The 18,813-nt window shown below is 37.3% G+C and overlaps 2 protein-coding genes across 7 annotated transcripts in view; one reads left to right on the top strand and one right to left on the bottom strand.

Annotated features, from left to right (window-relative positions):
• The window catches only part of oxr1a (oxidation resistance 1a), a 389,372-nt gene extending 386,116 nt beyond the window's left edge, over nt 1–3,256 (top strand). For all 6 annotated transcript variants that reach the window (XM_007242109.4, XM_022668689.2, XM_022668688.2 and 3 more), the window contains one exon: nt 1,217–3,256. In XM_007242109.4, coding sequence (XP_007242171.3) covers nt 1,217–1,352 — 136 coding nt within the window. In that variant the 3' untranslated portion in view covers nt 1,353–3,256. The remainder of the gene's footprint in view (nt 1–1,216) is intronic.
• A 4,295-nt stretch (nt 3,257–7,551) lies between these two features.
• Nucleotides 7,552–17,714, bottom strand: sqlea (squalene epoxidase a). Its single transcript, XM_007242106.4, has 11 exons — nt 17,175–17,714; nt 15,722–15,983; nt 14,771–14,951; nt 13,615–13,711; nt 12,353–12,466; nt 11,826–11,997; nt 11,628–11,723; nt 10,355–10,497; nt 10,032–10,128; nt 8,279–8,366; nt 7,552–8,122 (listed from the first exon to the last, which is right to left on the bottom strand). The coding sequence occupies exons 1-11, from the start codon at nt 17,421–17,423 to the stop codon at nt 7,930–7,932; spliced, it is 1,692 nt and encodes a 563-aa protein (XP_007242168.3). The 5' UTR covers nt 17,424–17,714; the 3' UTR covers nt 7,552–7,929.
• Nucleotides 17,715–18,813: the final 1,099 nt, after the last annotated feature.

The raw sequence follows: 18,813 nt of genomic DNA, 5'->3' as shown, positions 1-18,813 counted from the left end.
AGTGTCTCTCTGTCTGTGTCTTTGTCCGTTTCTCTGTGTACGTGTGTGTGCATGTGTGTGTGTCTGTCTCTGTGTGTCTTTCTGTCTCTGTGTGTCTATCTCTGACTGTGTGTCTCTGTGTGTCTTTTTGTCTCTCTGTGTCTGTTTCTCTGTATCTATCTCTGTCTGTGTGTGAGTGTGTGTGTGAGTGTGTGTGTGAGTGTGTGTGTGAGTGTGTGTGTGAGTGTGTGTGTGAGTGTGTGTGTGAGTGTGTGTGTGAGTGAGTGTGTGAGTGAGTGAGTGTGTGTGTGTGAGTGAGTGTGTGTGTGTGTGTGAGTGTGTGTGTGTGTGTGTGTGTGTGTGTGTGTGGTTTTATTGTGCTAGTTGAAATACTGGTCTGCTCCATTATGTGTACAAATAGTGATTGGTGTTTGGACAGAAATGCTGCTCTGCTATTTACACTCTTTCTGACCTTCAAGGGCAAATAAAGATTTGCTCTAGCATGAGGCTGTAAAGCAGAGCTTTTCCACTGTGGCTTATTAATGGTTACCAGGCGGTAATGGCAGTAAAACACAACAGCTCCCCAAAGAGCATTAGAATCCTGACTTAGCATGTACCTTCTAATAGCAGAGTAGTCTCTCTGCCCAGATACAACCTATCCTACTAACATCAAGAACTTACTAACTTGTGAGACCATCAGAGAAACATACATTAGTCAAATAAAGTAACATTTCATTGTATAGGGCTCTTTACAGTCTGATATTGTCACAAAGCAGCTTTACAGAAATTCATTAGTTATTTCCAGTTGTACTGATGTAGTTACAATAATGCTGAATCATTCCTGTCATACAGCATATCCAAGTTCTGGTACATCAAGACATCATCACACAGAGATGTAGTTTGAGAGTGCAAATATGTAGCAGATGCTGAGATTGGAGGCGACTACTCGGAGACAGGTAACGGGAGAGTGATGCTACCCACTCTGTCAGATCTTTCTATAGCAGCCTAACTAGAACAAGAAAGCCAGAAGGTAACATAGACTACGTTCACACTACCAGTTTGATTGGTGACTCAAATCTGGTTTGAGTTTGTTGAGCTCAGCAATGCCCAAAAACGATTTGGCTTGTTCCGGAGATGCGCAGATCATTTGCGCAGATCTCCGCGCTCAGGGAATGTATTACTGCCATGTATTATCTAAATATCTGAGTAAACATATCCCTGTCTCCTTCTCTTGCAGTGGTGAGTTTGGATTGTGGCTGGATGGAGATCTCTACCATGGCAGGAGTCACTCCTGCAAAACCTTTGGGAACCCTATGCTCTCCATGAAGGAGGATTTCTTTGTGCAGGACATCGAAATCTGGTCGTTCGAGTAGGCCGTTCCCGGAGAGAGACCGAGGGAAGGGGAGAGAAAGAGAGGTAGTGACAGATCCAGTCGGGAAGAGAACGCCAACCAGACGCCCCTGTGCCCGGCAGTGTCCCAAACCTTATCAAGCATCACTTTTGGCTCCCAGGAAGCCTGATAAAGAAGCATAATCTCACTATGCTTGTCGTATGTTACTCCTGCATTTAATACAAAGCTTTTCGTTTTTCCTCTATTCGTGCTGTTACAGTGTGTGCTTCGTTCCAGATTTTGGTGAGGAAGTAGTAGAGGGTGTGATTTGAGTAGAGGAAAGCCAAGATGAGGCGCCATTACAGCAGCAAGCATTCAGATTCAGGTTCTGACGGACCATCGGAGCAGTCTTTAACATCATGTAAGTGGAAATGATGATGGTGGCATAGGTTTGGGACGGCTTTATAAACTGCCAGAGTCCAGACGACCCGAGCCAGTCGGTGCCGGGCCACCCTTTGGTTAGTCAATAGGATGTTACCAATGCATCGCTGGTCTCGCTGGAGACGGACGGAAAGAAATCGAAACGACTACAAACACATTCCCGCGCCCTCAGAGACAGTACAGACGTTCTGGGAGCGAACGGAACGCCGGGATTAAAAGGCGACGTCCGTCTGTCCGGAAGAGCAGAAAAAAGGTGTACATCTGCAGTTTCTTCTGAAGAGAAATTATTCGAGTGTCGTGAATTCTGTAGTCTTTCTGTCGTTCACCGTCATAGATCCACCACGTCGAAGCACATAGCCCTTAATCTGAGAGGAAAAAAAATCCCATTGTCGTAATGTTCTGTTAAGTGGGTGTACGTGTGAGTTCGGCTTCCTCCGCGCGCGGAGGTTTGTGTGTACTGTTCGTAGACAGTAATGTGTCGCAATAGATTTTGTGGAATATGCAAATTACTGTCCTTGTAACCTCAATAATCCAGACGGGGTCTTTTGTCTTCTCTTCCCGTCGCTCTTTCAAACAGAACTTTTAAAAGCTTTTACGTCTCGACGGAACAATTGCTTTTCTGGGTATCATTCGAAAAGCCGGAGATGTGGTTTAATTGTTTTTCATAAATATGATGACAATTATAAATATATATATATAAATTAATATATATATGCATAAATATATTTATGTATATAATTATATATCAGATTATATATAATTATATGTATTGCTGTTAAGTGTGACAGTGATCTTTTTTGTGCTGATATCTCAGCTGTTATACCAATATAATGTACAGTATATTATTACCCTGTAAATTAATGCTTAAATAAATAGTAGATCTGTTCATATATATATATATATATATATATATATATATATATATATATATATATATATATATATATATATATATATATATATATGGTTTTGCTTCTAGCACTTTAATCTAGTTTAAAGCCAGATTCTTTGGGCTTTATTAGCAGTAGCTGTACAGGGTTACTTTATTTTTTTCTCTTTTTAATTTTTTAATTTTATTCGTCTGTTTAGATGATGACAGATGTTAGCTGTTTATGAAAAGCTAGCTGCTGCTACGCTATCGGGAAGAATAAGCCAGGTGTAGCTACAGCAGTGCGCCGAGCCGAGTGTCGGCGAGTGACCGTTGGGTTTTGGGTCTCCCCTCACGTCCTGTCCCAGTGCTGTGTCTTTTGTCGGTGTGTAGCCTCACTGTTAACAGATTGAGGGGGGGTGTTGGAAGGGGGGGTCGGGAGGGTGAGGAAAATATATAACTCCATCCTTTTCCACCCTTCTGGCGAGATGTGTCCTTGAAGTCACAGACTAGATCCAGCGTGAACAAATGCTCCAGCTGATTCACTGGAATACAATGTAACAGTGATGTAAAAAAAATAATAAACAAGTAAATAACTAATAAAATATGAATAAATTATTGTAATCTTGGATATAACATTTTTTCGCTCTTCTGGTGTTTTTGACAGATTGAAAGATGAAAATATGGAATTATTGGTTGGTATAGGTTTTTTGGAAGAGCACATTTGTGACACTATATATTTTATTTAAGAAAGTGTTTAACTGAACATAACATGATTGGTAATAAATCCACTAGAGGTCACAGTGTCTTTTAATAGCATGCCTTTTACAGTTCTCCAAGGTATGGAACACAATAGCAATAGGCAAACACAGTGTGTTACATCCTTCTCCAATGCTCTATGAAGAGAGAGGGAGTAAAATGTGGGTAAAATAAATTTAAAAAAGCTTTTGATAGAAGGACTACTAGATGAATGTTAAGATGGCCAATTTTCTCCTGAACAGGTGATCACTGAGCTTCAGCGAAGGTTAACTGACCGTAGCTAGATAATTTGTTACAAACACTAGAAGGGATGAGGATTTTAGGTCATTTTTCCATGTTTAACTAACATTTAATACTCAGTGGTCCCTGTTCAGTGTATTTAATGCTAACGTTTAATACTCAGTGGTCCCTATACAACTGGCTAATCAAGGTGGTGAGTATTTAAGATGTGTAAAGTGATCCGAACTAGTGCTGTCCAGACTCAAGTCCAGCTGCTACTTGCTACAGGTGCATCTCAAAAATTTGAATATAATTAAAAAGTTAAATTATTTTAGTCATTCATTGTGATGTATGTAAAGTAATTGTATTGTCAATGATTATGGCTGATAAAACCCCCAAAATCAGTGTCTCAGAATTTTGGAATATTATATAAGACCAATTGGTATTTTTGGCAGTGTGCTAAGTCCTGCTGGAAAATGAAATGCACTGCACTGACTTCGGACTTGATATAACACAGTGGACCAACACCGGCAGATGACCTGTCTCTTCAAACCATCACTGATTGTGAAACTTCACACTAGACCTCAAGCAGTTTGGACTGTGTGTCTCTCCACTCTTCCTCCAGACTCTTCTCCCTTTATTTCCAAATGAAATGTAAAATTTTCTGATGATCAGTGATGGTTTGGAGAGACATGTCATCTGCTGGTGTTGATCCACTGTGTTTCATTATCAAGTCTAAAGTCAGTGCAGTTTTGCTTTCCCACAAAATCTTACAGCACTTCATGCTTCCCTCTGCTGACAACTTTTATGGAGATGCAGATTTCATTTTCCAGCAGGACTTGGTACTCTGCCCACACTGCCAAATAAATTATATAATTACTAAATTAATATTACTAATGGCTGAACATGCAACAAGTGTGTTCATTCCCTTGGGAATATTTATTATGTTATATTTATTAGAATATTCCAGTTCTTTCTCCTCAGTGAAGATATTGAAGGGTTAAGCGCTGGAGAATGAAGAAGCACTTTTCTAAGTGATCTGAGGCCGTTTGTTAGGAAGGCCATTAGGGAGCTGATGTCACTCAGAGAAGATGTTATGGCAGGTTGCCATGAGAACAGGCTTATGTCTTCTCTTTGCTTTCAAAACACAACAGCAGTCTTTAGTTTTAGCTTCAGCTTTAGGCTGAGTGCTGCTGCTGCCCCCTGCTGTCCTACACTGGTCTGGAAGCAGGAATAGTGGAGGAGGCCTGGGATATGAAGCCATGAGGCCTGCAGACTTTGTTTTCTAGTACTGGAGAACTTCTCCATCTCCAGTAAAGTGCTCTGCTCCCCGTGGCTCTTCCAGTGCCAGTATACATAACCACAGCAGTGTCATACCTCGTGGCCTGGTCCTATTTCCTCTGGCAGCTGGTGACCTAAGTGGATACCTTCAGAGCTAGCAGCAGCATCAGTGTGGCCTGACCTGTAGGGGTGTTGGACACAGGCAAACTCACACTGCAACATCTGAGACCATTACAGACAGCTAGAGAGATTAAGATTTAGATTAAGATATTAATTAAGTAATTCAGAAATTTACAGGATGTTCCTTACCTGCACAAATACTATTATATATGGTAATTAAGTAATAACACAAATGTTTTGAAGATGTTTATTTTAATAATGTGGGTATTTGCTATATATATAATAATCTCGAACGTGTGAATTTTTTTAGAAATGTAGGCATGTAAATTCATGACTTTAAGAAATTAATCTTAGAAATTAGTGACATCATAATCTTGACACTGTTTTATTTTTAAGGGATGAAAGACACTTTAATAATATTAATTTGAAAATACCTTCTGCCTTTTGTGCACAATTAAGTGTTCACACATGTTAAATATGCAATTATTGTTTATTTTCTCTTTTGATCTAAGTTTACCTATAGAATTAAAAAAACAAATTTAGAGGCTAATTTTTACGTATTTTATGAATGTAAAATACAGCTCTGGAAAAAAATTAAGAGATCACTTCAGTTTCTGAATCAGTTTTCTTTGCAGAAAATGAGAAATGGCTGAAACAACAAAAGAAATGCAGAGCTTTCAGACCTCAAATAATGCAAAGAAAAAAAAATCATATTCATAAAGTTTTAAGAGTTCAGAAATTAATATTTGATGGAATAACCCTGGTTTTTAATCACAGTTATCGTGCATCTGTGCATGTTCTCCTCCACCAGTCTTACACACTGCTTTTGGATAACTTCATGCCACTCCTGGTGCAAAAATTCAAGCAGTTCAGCTTCTTGGTTTGATGGCTTGTGATCATCCACCTTCCTCTTGATTATATTCCAGATGTTTTAAATTTGGGAAAATCAAAGAAACAAATTTTAAGTGGTCTCATTTTTAAGACTTCCCTCCAACCTTTTATTTTGGGATAAAACCATCATTTAAAAAAACATTATCTTCACACTGTTTTATTTTTAAGGGACTAAAGACACTTACTACATGTTCAGCATATAATAATATTAATTTAAAAGTACTATCAACCATTTGTACACAGCTAAGTGTTCACATATGTTCAATGTGCAATTATTGTTTATTTTCTCTTTTGATCTTTTGAAGTTTAACTATAGCATTAAGAGCAGTTGTAGAGGCTAATTTATATGCATTTGCTGAATGTTACATATTTGAAAAAACAACCTTAATACATGCTCACATTATGCTTTATTCTTTTTCAGTATGTTAAATTGAGAAAATAAATGTATTTTTAATAAAAAAAAAAACTACATGATTTAATGATTTCAGCATAAGGTTAAAGGTGCAGAATGGTGTGAAGGGAATGAGGACTACCTTGGAACATTTACATTTTTGCAGGAGCGCCATCTAGTGGAGGCTTTCTGTAGAAATAGCAGTAAGGTGAGCACAGTAATCCTTTTTTTCAGTTTTTATCCTGTTTATCATTCATTATTTGAAAGACAAAAAAATGAATTACACACTCAGTGTGAGCATTGTGGTTTATTTATATTTTAATTTAAGTTAAATGGTTGTACGTAACCTCAAAAAGGCCAGAACATTTTCACAACTTCCATTCATACGCTCATGGATATTGTACACATCACATTTAAAATAGCTTTATTAGAAGTCTTTTAATAACTGTATCTTTTAAGAGAGTGATTTGTCAAGATTTAATTCCACTTTGATACAAAATAATTTGCAGAAATGTATGTTTCCATATGTTTTAAGACATACATGTGTTATACAAACGTAACAAGTCAATGTAGCAACAGCAAACAAATCCAAAACACATAAAAAAACTGATATTCAATTATTATTTAAAAATTATTTATAGCAGCATTATGTTGTGATTGAACTGAACCTTTAAATTCAGCTTTAGAACCATGCTGATGCTCCACCTGAATGAACTAGAACAGCGATTCTCAACTGGTGGGTCACTGTACTTTTTTAAGTACAAATCTATACTTATTGTTCTTTCTAGATTGTGTAGAGTACACTCTATAAATGCAGCAAAGTGGTCTTTTGTTTGTTTCCTTCACAGACCAAGATACATCCTCTGCCACTTTCTGTACAGGAAATATTAATACCCCAGATCTAGCATAGCAAAGGTGATGCAAGTGTGTAGCCAATCAGAAAATCCCTACGCCATTAAGCCCGCCCATGTAATGTTTCCAGGGTCCCAATTACATTTATCTACCTGCTGAGAAAGCTAAGCTCAATGCAGTTTAGTGTGCTGTCTCTCTGTACAAAGAACCAGTTGGACATGAAGTGCAAAAGAGGCTCTTTTCTTCTTAAACAGCTTGTCAACAAGTGCATGGGTAAAACTGTCCATCAGGAGGCACTCAGAGCGCAATCTGTAACAGTGCATTTCACTCTCCACCTGCAGAGGGAGCCTAGGAGCAAAAAACATCTATTCTTGCATATTGCTGCTTTAATTTCAATAAAGCGAAAAAGAAATCCACAACCACAGCATTACAGCAGTTTAATATGAGCTCTTCTTACATCAGCAGGGCCCTGATTGGTCAGTATGCCTGTAAAAATGTGCTTTTTAAAGCTGATAGTCCCTTTCAAAAGGCAAAGCAGATTTAAGGCCCCTGTGTTCAGTCCTTCCTGAACAGACAGACAGTTGATTTGTCTATAGTGAATGTAAATCTGTTATACAGTCTAAGGCACATATTGTCTAAGGTTCATATTGTCATATTGTGTCTTTCTGGTTTTTTTGTGTTTTTTTTTATGGGTTTATTTATAAAAATAAGGCTCACAGAGCTCTCTTTACGAAGGCAGGTCAGGAGATAAAAGTCTTTAGGTTGCCAGTTTGTACCATTAATTAGTTTCCTTTTGGATCAGTACACCAGGTACTTGAACTCTGAGTAGATGAGGGGGAACATGACGGCACAGGCACGGTACAGGATGGCACCACTGTTCAGCAGAGCCCGCGGCATGGCCAGCCACGACTCCGACTTGAAGCTGAAGTAGACGGCGTACAAGGCCACAGCAAAGAAGTGTCCAATCAGAGTCATGGGTTTGGGTGTGAGCCTGTTAAAAACCAAAAAAAATAAAAAAATCACAGAATCACATCTTTTTAGAACTTTCCAGACAGTGTGTTTGATTGAGCAGTCAGTGGTTATACACTGTAAACCCACTGAAATGACTGTATGTATATTTAATGTACAGTTTAATTGAAAGACTTACACAGACAGGAGTCCTATGGGTCCATTAATACACTCCCCACCCAGCTTGAAGTAGCAAAAGCAGGCTTTTCTGAGTCGATGCAGAGAATCTGTAAAAGTAGAGAGTTATAAGCATTATTAATACAGTCTCATGTGGCTTTAAAGTGATTTCAAATTAAACCTCTTTATTAGGCTCTCGACCCAAAACGCCCACTCCCAGTTTTAATACAGCTGTGATATTTTATGCCACGCTACCAAGTAAACCATCGCGTTGAGGTGCAAAACTTGGTCCAGATTATTCTTATATACTTATGGTGTAATATTATTATGTATGGAGGATGAAAAATGACATAAGTATATATAAATTGTAAGAGCCTAAATTTAGTTTATGTATATAATGTTTATCTGGTTGTTGGATTATTAGAAATAATACCATATTTCAAGTTCATTATTAAGTACAATTTATTTGACCTCTCTCTTTCTTTTCTTTTTTGGTTAACTTTGGAAGGACTTTGGAAGAATTTAAACCTAATTTTGGAAGAAGTAAACTGTTCAACTTTAAACCCAATGGTTCAGTGGATTTTTGTGGTATTTCCCTTTTTTTGGTGGACTTAACCAAGGGGAGTGTGGTAGAGCCTCAAGCTGAGGCTTATTCATAAATGGAACCTATATAAATAAATATATACATATAAAAAAGTTACACTTAAACTTATATCAGGAATCTATTTCTATATTTCCACGCATCAACCTTTGATTCGGGCTGTTTCTGCATTTTTGCATTTATTTAGTTCATATCAAATTTACTGATGTATTCCTACATTTATTTATTTACTAATTTATTTATTTCAACATTTCATGTATTTATTTACATATTATCATTTTTCTTCATTTATTTCTTTCTGTATTTCTGCTTTAGTATGTTAATTAGGTAGGCAGTCCTATCATCGCTATTTTTCGTCCCCCATACATATGTACATTCAATGCAGTATCATCAAATAAATATAACAGAATATTTCACCTAAATTACTATGGAAAGTTCATTAGTATCGTACACATCCCACAGTTCCATTCAAGTCATTCATACTGTATATACTGTTTATACCAAAATGTGCAATTTCTGAGGCTGGTAACTCTGAACTCCGATGAACTTCTGCACAACTCTTGGTCTTTCTTTCCTGAAGCAGTCCTGATGAGTGCCAGTTTCATCATAATGTTTTTGATACTCTTTGTGACTGCACTTGAGAATACTTTCAAAGTTCTTAAAATATTTTGGATTGAAGTTGCTGTTTATTGACTTGAGACTTGAGTAGTTTAACACATTCAGAGTACAATAAATGTAATGAATTACCTCTTGACAAGTTCAGCACAGCTGTTAACTGAAAGCCTGAATTCCAGGTGACTCTACCTCATAAATACTGTGTTTAATCACTCACTGTCCTCCACTATATTAGACACTTCTTCCTACATTCCATTTGTAGATAAAGTAAAGTCAGAGACAGAAGCTCTGAATCTGTTGCTTCATCAGTGACCACAGGACGTCGTTGGCTGGATACTTCTTGTTGGTGGACGAACTTCAGCAGCACTGCTGTGTTTAATCCACTTTTAAACCAGCACAACACACACTAACACCTCATACACCACCACCATGCAAGTACAGTCACTGCAGTCCTAAAAATAATGACCCACCATGTATGTGCAGGGTTTATATGCGCATATATTATAGAGAAACAATTAAAACACTTATAAAAAAAAAAAGCTGGTGAAGGTAAACGTACTGTCTGTAGCAGCAAACAGCTCGTACAGGGCCTGGGCCAGCACGTTCACAACAAACGAGTGTGAAGACTTTCTCTCCCAGTGGAATTTCTTCTTCGCCTGTTAAACACAACAGTGATTTAGTGAATTAGTCATCACGCTCTTCTTCATCACATGTCTATTTCTCACAGTAGTCACACAGGAGCAGAGCAGTTATATGGATAGTTATAGCTCTATTTCCAGCTAATGATATTTCCCATTAGACTACACCCTGGAGTTATCTTTACCCCTACCATTAATGATTAAGCATGGCTTCAGTTCAGTCCTGTAACTACACGTCCATTACCTGCAGCACCGCCTGGTCATCATACAGGTCAGGAATGTTCCTGAGGAGAGTTCTCCAGATCTGAACGTCATTCAGCACTACACTCATCCCTCCTCCGGTCAGAGGATGACGCATGTTGTAGGCATCTCCCAACAGCAGAACCCCTGCAAGAAATCAAAGAGGAGGATTCTTAGAACTCAGATATTATCATACTGTCCTTATATTACAGTGCTAGTTTACTTTGGAAGATAAAGGTTTTGACCATGATAAAGAACACCTTTGTCATCTTGTATACAAGTAAACAGTGAAAACTTATACAGGACCTTTTCTTTCTTTTTTATTTTTTACCTAAGATGTATTTAACATCTTTGGTGTCAAAAAATTGCTCCTTTTAGTACTGATTTGCTTCAAAGTTTGTACAAAATAAAAGTCATGCTATATACAACTATAAAGGTTTCATAAAATTTTATGAATACAACAAAAGTTATATTGGGGTGCCAAGTGGTCTAATCAGCAGAAGATCGCTGGTTAGAATCCCATTCATTTAGCTTGTCATCAGCTGCCAGAGCCCTAAGAGAGCACAATTGGACTTGCTCTCTCCCCTCATCGAGTGATGTTGATCAGCACAAGGCTGCGTCTGTGAGCTGATGTATCAGAACCAAGTCGCTGCACTTTCCTCCGAGTGCGCTGTGATGCTGCTCGGCAATGCTGCATCAGCAGCAGTTAGAAAAGAGGTGGTGGCTGATTTCACATGTATCAGAGGAGGCATGTGTTAGTCTTCATCCTCCTGGTGTGTTGGGGGCATTACTAGTGATAGGGCGAGTCCTAATGAGTGGGTTGGGTAATTGGCCATATAAATTAAGGAGAAAATGGAAAGAAAAAAAAGTTATAGATATTGTTTGTATATGTTTTTTCTGACTGAGTCTCGGTTTCTTCCTCTTTCTTTTTTGGCTTTCTAGGTCACAACGCTAGGTCACATCACATTCAGTAGCTCCTCCATTTCTACTCGCTGTTGTGTTTACATTGATCTCTGTGGAAACGCGTGCCAAAAGTGTAATTACGGTGCGTGTAAGTGGACAAATAGCTATTTTATTAAACTCAAGGTGACGAAACTCAGAGAGGAGAATCACAGAGTTTCAGACAAAAATCACAGAGAACCCCCCATAAATGAGAAAACTACCCCATGACCCCCTGAGACACTAATCCTGTCTGGATAAGGATTTAGATAAACAAATTAACAAATTTTCAAAGCGTTTAAAAGTGCAAATAAACTCTGGGAGAAAAAGTTTCATACCTGGTTTATTGACTGGTGCAGGTGGCAGAAAGCTGGCAGGCATTGTCCTCAATCGGTCATTCTGCAGGGCCAGCATGAAGGGCTCCTGTAAGTGCTCTACAGACAGAGTTTAGAACACATGATTACTGATAAGAACACTGGGATCAGGTGGTGCTTTTCAGAACACTGAGCTGGTATTTTATTAAAGGTCTGTTTTACCTGGTAACTGAGGATGAATCTTCTCCACCATGTACGCAGACAGATCTCGAGGCATCTCTCCTCTGATGTCCACCAGAACTCTGGTTTCATTGGAGGAGATCTGGTAGATCAGTACTGGACTGGGATCTGCCAGGACCAGCTCTGCATGGTTGGCTTTAAACTGGGGGCAGTCCTGAGGGAGAGAGTGTAGAGGAGAATTTCACATCTCTATGAGAGAACACTAGAACAAATGGAGGAATATACAGCTCTGAAAAATGTTTTTCCATGATTTTACCAAATTGAAAACCTCTGGAATATAATCAAGAGGAAGACGGATGATCACAAGCCATCAAACCAAACCGAACTACCTGAATTTTTTGCACCAGGAGTAAAGGCATAAAGTTATCCAAAAGCAGTGTGTAAGACTGGTGGAGGAGATCATGCCAAAATGCATGAAAACAGTGATTAAAAACCAGGATTATTCCACCAAATATTGATTTCTGAACTCCTTAAAAATGTAGCAAAACATTTAGCAGCTTTATATTCACCTTCATTATACAGCCAACAAAGTGGGAGGACACCTTGGCCTTCCCTGAGGTGAGGTTCTTACGGAACTTGGAGAAACAGCCATCAGCGACTATCGTCAGTGGAGCATAGATCTCCTGAAAAAAAAAAAAAGTGTGAGAAATCATCCTTAAAGTTTTTTTGTTAAAAATGTAAATTTTAGGGCAAATTCTATTAAAAATCAATGAACAAACAAACGTATTTCTAACATAATGTACAGTAATGATCCAAACAGGTGTTATGCTCATGAATTAAATGCTCAAAAAGTTAAAAAAAAAAGTCTCTACATTTAAATTTAAAGTTTAAATGATGTGTATAAAACATCTGTTGCTATGTGGTTGGTACAGTATTCCAGATTATTTATATGGTGTTGCTAAGCGGATGCTAGGTGGTTGCTATGCTATTGCCAAACAGTTGCTATGGTATCTCAGGTTGCTGTGGTATTTCTAAATTGCTTGGAATCTTATAGCATCCTATGTAGCGTGTTACTAGTGTATCTTTATCATTTTGCCACTTAACCCTCCTGTTATGTTCATTTGTCAGGAACAGCAATGGTGTCCCTGGGTCAGTTTGAACCGGTGTATGTTTAATTCTAAAAAATCCTAACAAGCAGTGTAAATATTTATTTACTAACTCTATTACTAATTATTCTATCATTATTTAGTGCAATGGTGTTCATTACCCCTAACAGGTAATGGTTCAATTAGGATATTTCACTCGTTTTTCATTAAAAAAAATACATTTTCAAACTTTTTTAATGTTATACTACTTGTTTATTACTTTCAAAAGACCAACATATAAAACAATAGTTTTACATAACATTAAAACATAACACTGCAATTTAGTGTTAGTTTTTGTTTTTGCAGGGGGTGGTTGCAAATATGTAAGATAAACCATTTTCATATTATATGTTAATTACACTAATTAAGACTGGCAGAAAAAGTTTAATACTGAAAAAATACTCTTAACTATTTTTCCTAGACCTTCAAACTTTACAACGGGTCAAATTGACCCGGAACATAACAGGAGGGTTAAAGGATGTCAAAGCGTTTGCACCTGATTCATTCCTAAGGAAAATGTTGATGAAGAATGCATTGCTACTGCATGTACTACAGCTGTGCATCCAATCAAAAAGCTCTACACAAGCCTGACTCACACAAATTTTATTTTTTGTTTCAATAATAAAGTATAATAATCTCTTAATAATAATCTCTTAGTATATCAGTCTACAGCACAGTGTGCTCACCTTGAGTTTTCCACTGTCCTTCTCTCTGTACTGAATTCCAGTCACACAGCCGTCCTCTTCCTCTAGACTGGTCACTGTCCCCTCCACAAACGTCACACTGCAAAATCAAGAGGATCATCAGACCTCTGCAGATTTTAGAGGCTTCAGAGGGATATAGTGTACATCTCAAACCATAATAATAGCAGCCTTCACAAACTACTAGTACAGATTCACTTGTTACTCCAGATAAAAGGTTACACATATTTAAATAACTTGTTAAGTGCAGTCACTAGCTAGCCAGCACCAAACTTTAGGGAACAACAGATACCAGAAATTCCTCTTTAATCTAATAAATCTGGTTCAAGACGCGTTAATGTAGCTCAACCGGTTCCAGTGTAGATTCATTCATTTCATTATGAAGAATTATATAATCATCACTGTTACACAAAAATCTATGTCCATTTTTGTTTTTAACTTTTTGATATAGTGTAAATGTGAATCAGCCTTTAAATACAGTATTTAAAAGGACAAGTACAATTTTGTAAAAATAAATATTACTTACTATATATTATTATATATAAATATTTATAAAATAAAACCAACGCTGGTCTACTGTACTAAAATATCTTCAATGTATTGATTTTGTTGTTTTTGTAATACTCAAAAAATATTACACAAAGTTTATAAAGATACTATTTACAGCTCTGGAAAAAAAAAATTAAGAGCTTTTTTAGCTATTTTTTGTTATTTATAGGTTTATGTTTGAGTAAAATTAACATGGTTGTTTTATTCTATTAACTACAAAAAACATTTCTCCCAAATTCCAAATAAAAATATTTTCTTTTAGAGCATTTAATTGCAGAAAATGAGAAATGTCTGAAATAACAAAAAAGATGCAGAGCTTTCAGACCTTAAATAATACAAAGAAAACAAGTTCATATTCATTAAGTACTTCATAATCGATATTTGGTGGAATAATCCTGGTTTGTAATCACAGTTTTCATGCATCTTGGCATGCTCTCCTCCACCAGTCTTACACACTGCTTTTGAATAACTTTATGCCACTCCTGGTGCTGGTTTGATAGTTAGGATAGCTAGTTAGGATAGTGTATGTGTCCGGGGGTGTGTTCTGAGTACTGTAAGACTACAGTTTGTTCTGTAGTTATAATAAACTCACTTGGGTTCTTTGAGAGCGGTCCGTCTCAAGCCCATGATGAAGCGACCATGGTGGAAGGCTCGGCCCCGGCACTGGACACCACCCTCATCCTGAGGGTACGGAATCTCCACCTCTGAACAGCTCTCTCTGTCGTGAACAACATACCCACAGACCACATGAGCATCCACGCCTTCTACTGCATCTGAGGAAACATCAGCAGAGATACAGATTAATAAATGAAAACATTCATACACAAGGTTTTATTTACGGTTTGGGCTTATAAAAATAAGTATGTTCTGATTGTTTCTGCATATACAAACTCTACATCAATTTGGAACAAATGCAGATACATGTAAATACAGTAAACCATACTAATAATTTCTTACTTTGTTATACACTATACACCTCTAGAAAAAAAAATAGACCACTTAAAAATGATGAATATAATCAAGAGGAAGATGGTTAATCACTCGTTATCAAACCAAGCTGAACTGCTTGAATTTTTGCACCAGGAGTGGCATAAACTTTATGAATATGAACTTGTTTTCTTTGCATTATTTGAGGCCTGAAAGCTCTGCATCTTTTTTGTTACTGTATGTCCAAATATTTTGGACATTAACCCTATAATGAATGTATTCAGCAACTTTATATTGTACCTATTGCTGATAAATGTGCAAATGCACCTGTTGGCACCATGCCTAATGCCAGGTGTGGGCTAGAGGGGTATAAAGCCCCCTAATTGAGCTATGAGGCAGTGGAACTATGTTCTCTGGAATTATGGTGCTTCATTCAATACTTTTGAATGGGATGAGTTGAGGGAGTTGGAGGTGAGGGGGGGTGGTAAATATTCAACATCCTGACCCCAAACAAATTACTGAGTAGGTGTCCCAAGACTTTTGTCCATATTTTATATATAAGGATTGAGAGTAACAGCGTGAACTTTGTTCTGTAAGTGTAAACTGAGCCCCTCACCCTCCAGCCCCAGCTCTCTGAGGGTCCGGAAGCCGCCGGGCTGTAGCAGTTCCCCCACGATCCTGTCCGGCTCCCGCAGGTCCCTCTCCACCACAGTGACCCTCCGCCCGTCCCGCGCCAACACCGCCCCCATCGCTGCCCCCAGAACACCTGCACCCACTATGATCACCTCCGGCCCCTCACTGCAGGGGTCCACTGAGGAGCCAGGGTCCGAGTTCAGACAGCTCTTCACTTCTGCTCTCCTCCTCCTCCTCACTCCTTTCTAATCAGTGATAGAAAAAGAAAGGAGGAGCAGTGAAAATAAAGGAAGGAAGGCAGGAAGGAAGGAAGGAAGGAAGGAAGGAAGGAAGGAAGGAAGAAAGGAAGGAAGGAATGATTAATATAATGAAGAGAAAAAGGAAGATAAGAAGGAAGTAATGAAGGAAAAAAGAAGTAAGATAAGATAGAAGAAAGGAAGGAAGTAAAATAAAAAGGAAGTAATGAAGGAAAAAAGAAGGAAGATAAAAGGGGAGAAAGAAAGGAAGTAAGAAAGAAAGAAAAGAAGAAAGGAAGTAATAGAGGAAGAAAAAGAAGGAAAATAAGAAGGAAGTAATGAGGTTTAAAAAAGGCAGTAAGAAAAGAAGGATGTAATAACAGAGTAATCAAATTCAATTCAATTCAATCAAATACATTAAAGAAAACAGAGGAAAGGAAAGAAGAAAGAAACAAAACAAGGAAGAAAGGAAGGAAGGAAAAGAGGAATCAAAGAAAGGAAGGAAGTGATGGACAAAAGGGAGGAAGGAGAAAAGCAAGCATGAGAAGACAAAACATGAGAAGTAAATGAAAGAAAGTAAAGAAAAGACAGGATGAAAAAAAGGAAAAGCAGAGGAAGAGGGAAAATGAAGGAAAAGGGGTGAATATATGAAAGAGATAAAGAGGGAGGAATAAAAACAAAAAGAAAGTGAGCGCAGGAGCAAGTGAAACAGCGAGAGAGTGAACAAGTGAGAAAGAAAAGAAAGTAAAAAAAGAGAAAGAAAGAAAACAGAGAGGAAATATAAGAGAATGAAATAAGGGAATGAAAGAAAAGAAAACATAACGAGAGAAAGTAAACCGAGTATGAGAGAGAAAGAGAGAGAGAGAACAAGAAAGAAAGCATGGAGTAAAAAAAGAAAAGTGAGTGAAAGAGACTTTTATTTTGTACATCAACTTTTATTCCCTGAACGTTAACAGAAGTAATACAGTCAGTGTGAAATAACTTCAGCAGATTAAAGTAATTAATTATTAATCATCTGTATTATATCATCATATTCACACACTGATCACCTGTACACCTCACTGTATTACACTGTATTACATAAAGATGGTAAAATAATACAATAGTGATGTAATAATAGTACAATAGTAATATAAATATAATAATAAGGATCAGTATGAAGATGAACAGTAAGTTATTATAATAATTATTATTATTTACCTGTTTGCTGTTGTCAGGTGTGTGTTTCCGGCTGCAGGTGTCTGATCTGCTGAAGATCTTGCTGGTCACAGGTAAGGCTGAGAGAAGCTCCAGGGCGAGCTGGGAGATCTGGGGGGCTTTCCTGAGGGTCAGCACAGTGCTGACAGCGAGCAGACCCAGCAGAAGCAGCACCAGCAGCCCATTATTCACAATAAAATCACACTTCTTATACACGTAGGTGAAACTCGCTACACCCAGAAACGTCCACATGATCCTGACTATGATTTAAAAATAATAATAAGCTCTGAAATAATACTAATAAGAGGATAATCCTAATAAAATACAAAATATTATATATATAAAAGAGTTTCCAACTACAAAATACAAAATAATACAGCTTCAAATAAAGTTTCACCAGTAAAAAAAAAGCCTTAAACTAAAAATAAAGTTTTTAAAAAAGTTTTTAAGCTACTTTTTTAAACTTTTTCATTAAAAAAATAGTATTTAAAAAAAAAAAGCATAAACAGGTCCGCGGTGTTCAGCAGGAGCAGAAGCTCATCCGAGCCGCCGAGGATGCTGAATAATTTATGCTAATATCGAACGCCTCCATTGGCCGTTTGTATGCGCTGCAGTTCCGCCTCCTCGGCTCGAATTCCACCAATCAGCGGCGAGGACGCGGTGAGCAGAGCTCACGCTATCTGGCCATTGGCCAATCGCCGGCACCTGGTTGGGGGACAGACAGCAGCAGCAGTAGTATGATGTGATGTCACTGAAAGAGGACGATTTTCCTCACAGCTCCACAAACTCACACCTTTATTACACTTTATACTCTCAGAAGTATATACAGAAATATATATATATATATATATATATATATATATATATATATATATATATATATATATATATATATATATATATATATATATATATATATAAGAGCTGTTCCACTGAATAAGTTCCATTTCTGTCCCCAGGAAATTACATGTATAAATGTGCACACAAAATAACTTTAAAATACTTTTATTATTAGGCATTATTAAGTCTTGTGCACTGACCTTATTGCAAAAGTAAAATACGGAATTAAAAACATTAATAAAAACAATTTAGGACACTAAAAAAATCATAAACTTTACCATGAAATATAATTATTAAAAATTCTTCAGAGAGAGTCCAAATCCTATCTTTGCTTTAAAAATATATATTTTTTTCATAATAAATACATAATAAATTTTTTTAGTTGTGTCACTGGGTTTCACTCAGTCCTCTTACCATAACTCCTTCTGAAACATCTGGAACATTCTACAAGTCACATCTACAACAGGAAGTGACATCAGCTGGTTCGTCTTAAGACCAAAATAAAGTTCCCTCATTAATTTTTCTGTATATTTGATTTTATTGTAGTTATGACAGAGGATGTCAATCTCAACACTGTTACCTGTTACCTAAATTAATTATTAGATCTTATTTGTTTATTTTTAAAATACAAATTTTGGGAAAATCACTAGAATGTGCTCAGTGTCCTCATGCTGTTAGCATAGCCGCCATTTAGCTATTTTTCATGTTTTTCATGCAAATTCTATGCTAATAACTCAATCCTGTTACTTTAATTCCTGTTACTCAAAAGCATAAAAAAACAGGAATGAGTGTCAGTAACAGG

This window comes from Astyanax mexicanus, chromosome 1 (assembly GCF_023375975.1).
Source record: "Astyanax mexicanus isolate ESR-SI-001 chromosome 1, AstMex3_surface, whole genome shotgun sequence".
Classification (NCBI taxonomy): domain Eukaryota; kingdom Metazoa; phylum Chordata; class Actinopteri; order Characiformes; family Acestrorhamphidae; genus Astyanax; species Astyanax mexicanus.
The sequence above is the reverse complement of the archived record's forward strand: the minus strand, read 5'-3'. Positions and strand labels throughout refer to the sequence as shown.

Bases quoted from the DNA above. Each gene is read 5' to 3' on its own strand.
- sqlea (XM_007242106.4), bottom strand. From the start codon at position 17,423: ATGTGGACGTTTCTGGGTGTAGCGAGTTTCACCTACGTGTATAAGAAG. The intron at 13,712-14,770 runs GTGAGTTTATTA...TTGATTTTGCAG, and splicing joins ACCGCTCTCAAAGAACCCAA to TGTGACGTTTGTGGAGGGGA. The intron at 10,129-10,354 runs GTAATGGACGTG...TGTGTTTAACAG, and splicing joins ATGACCAGGCGGTGCTGCAG to GCGAAGAAGAAATTCCACTG.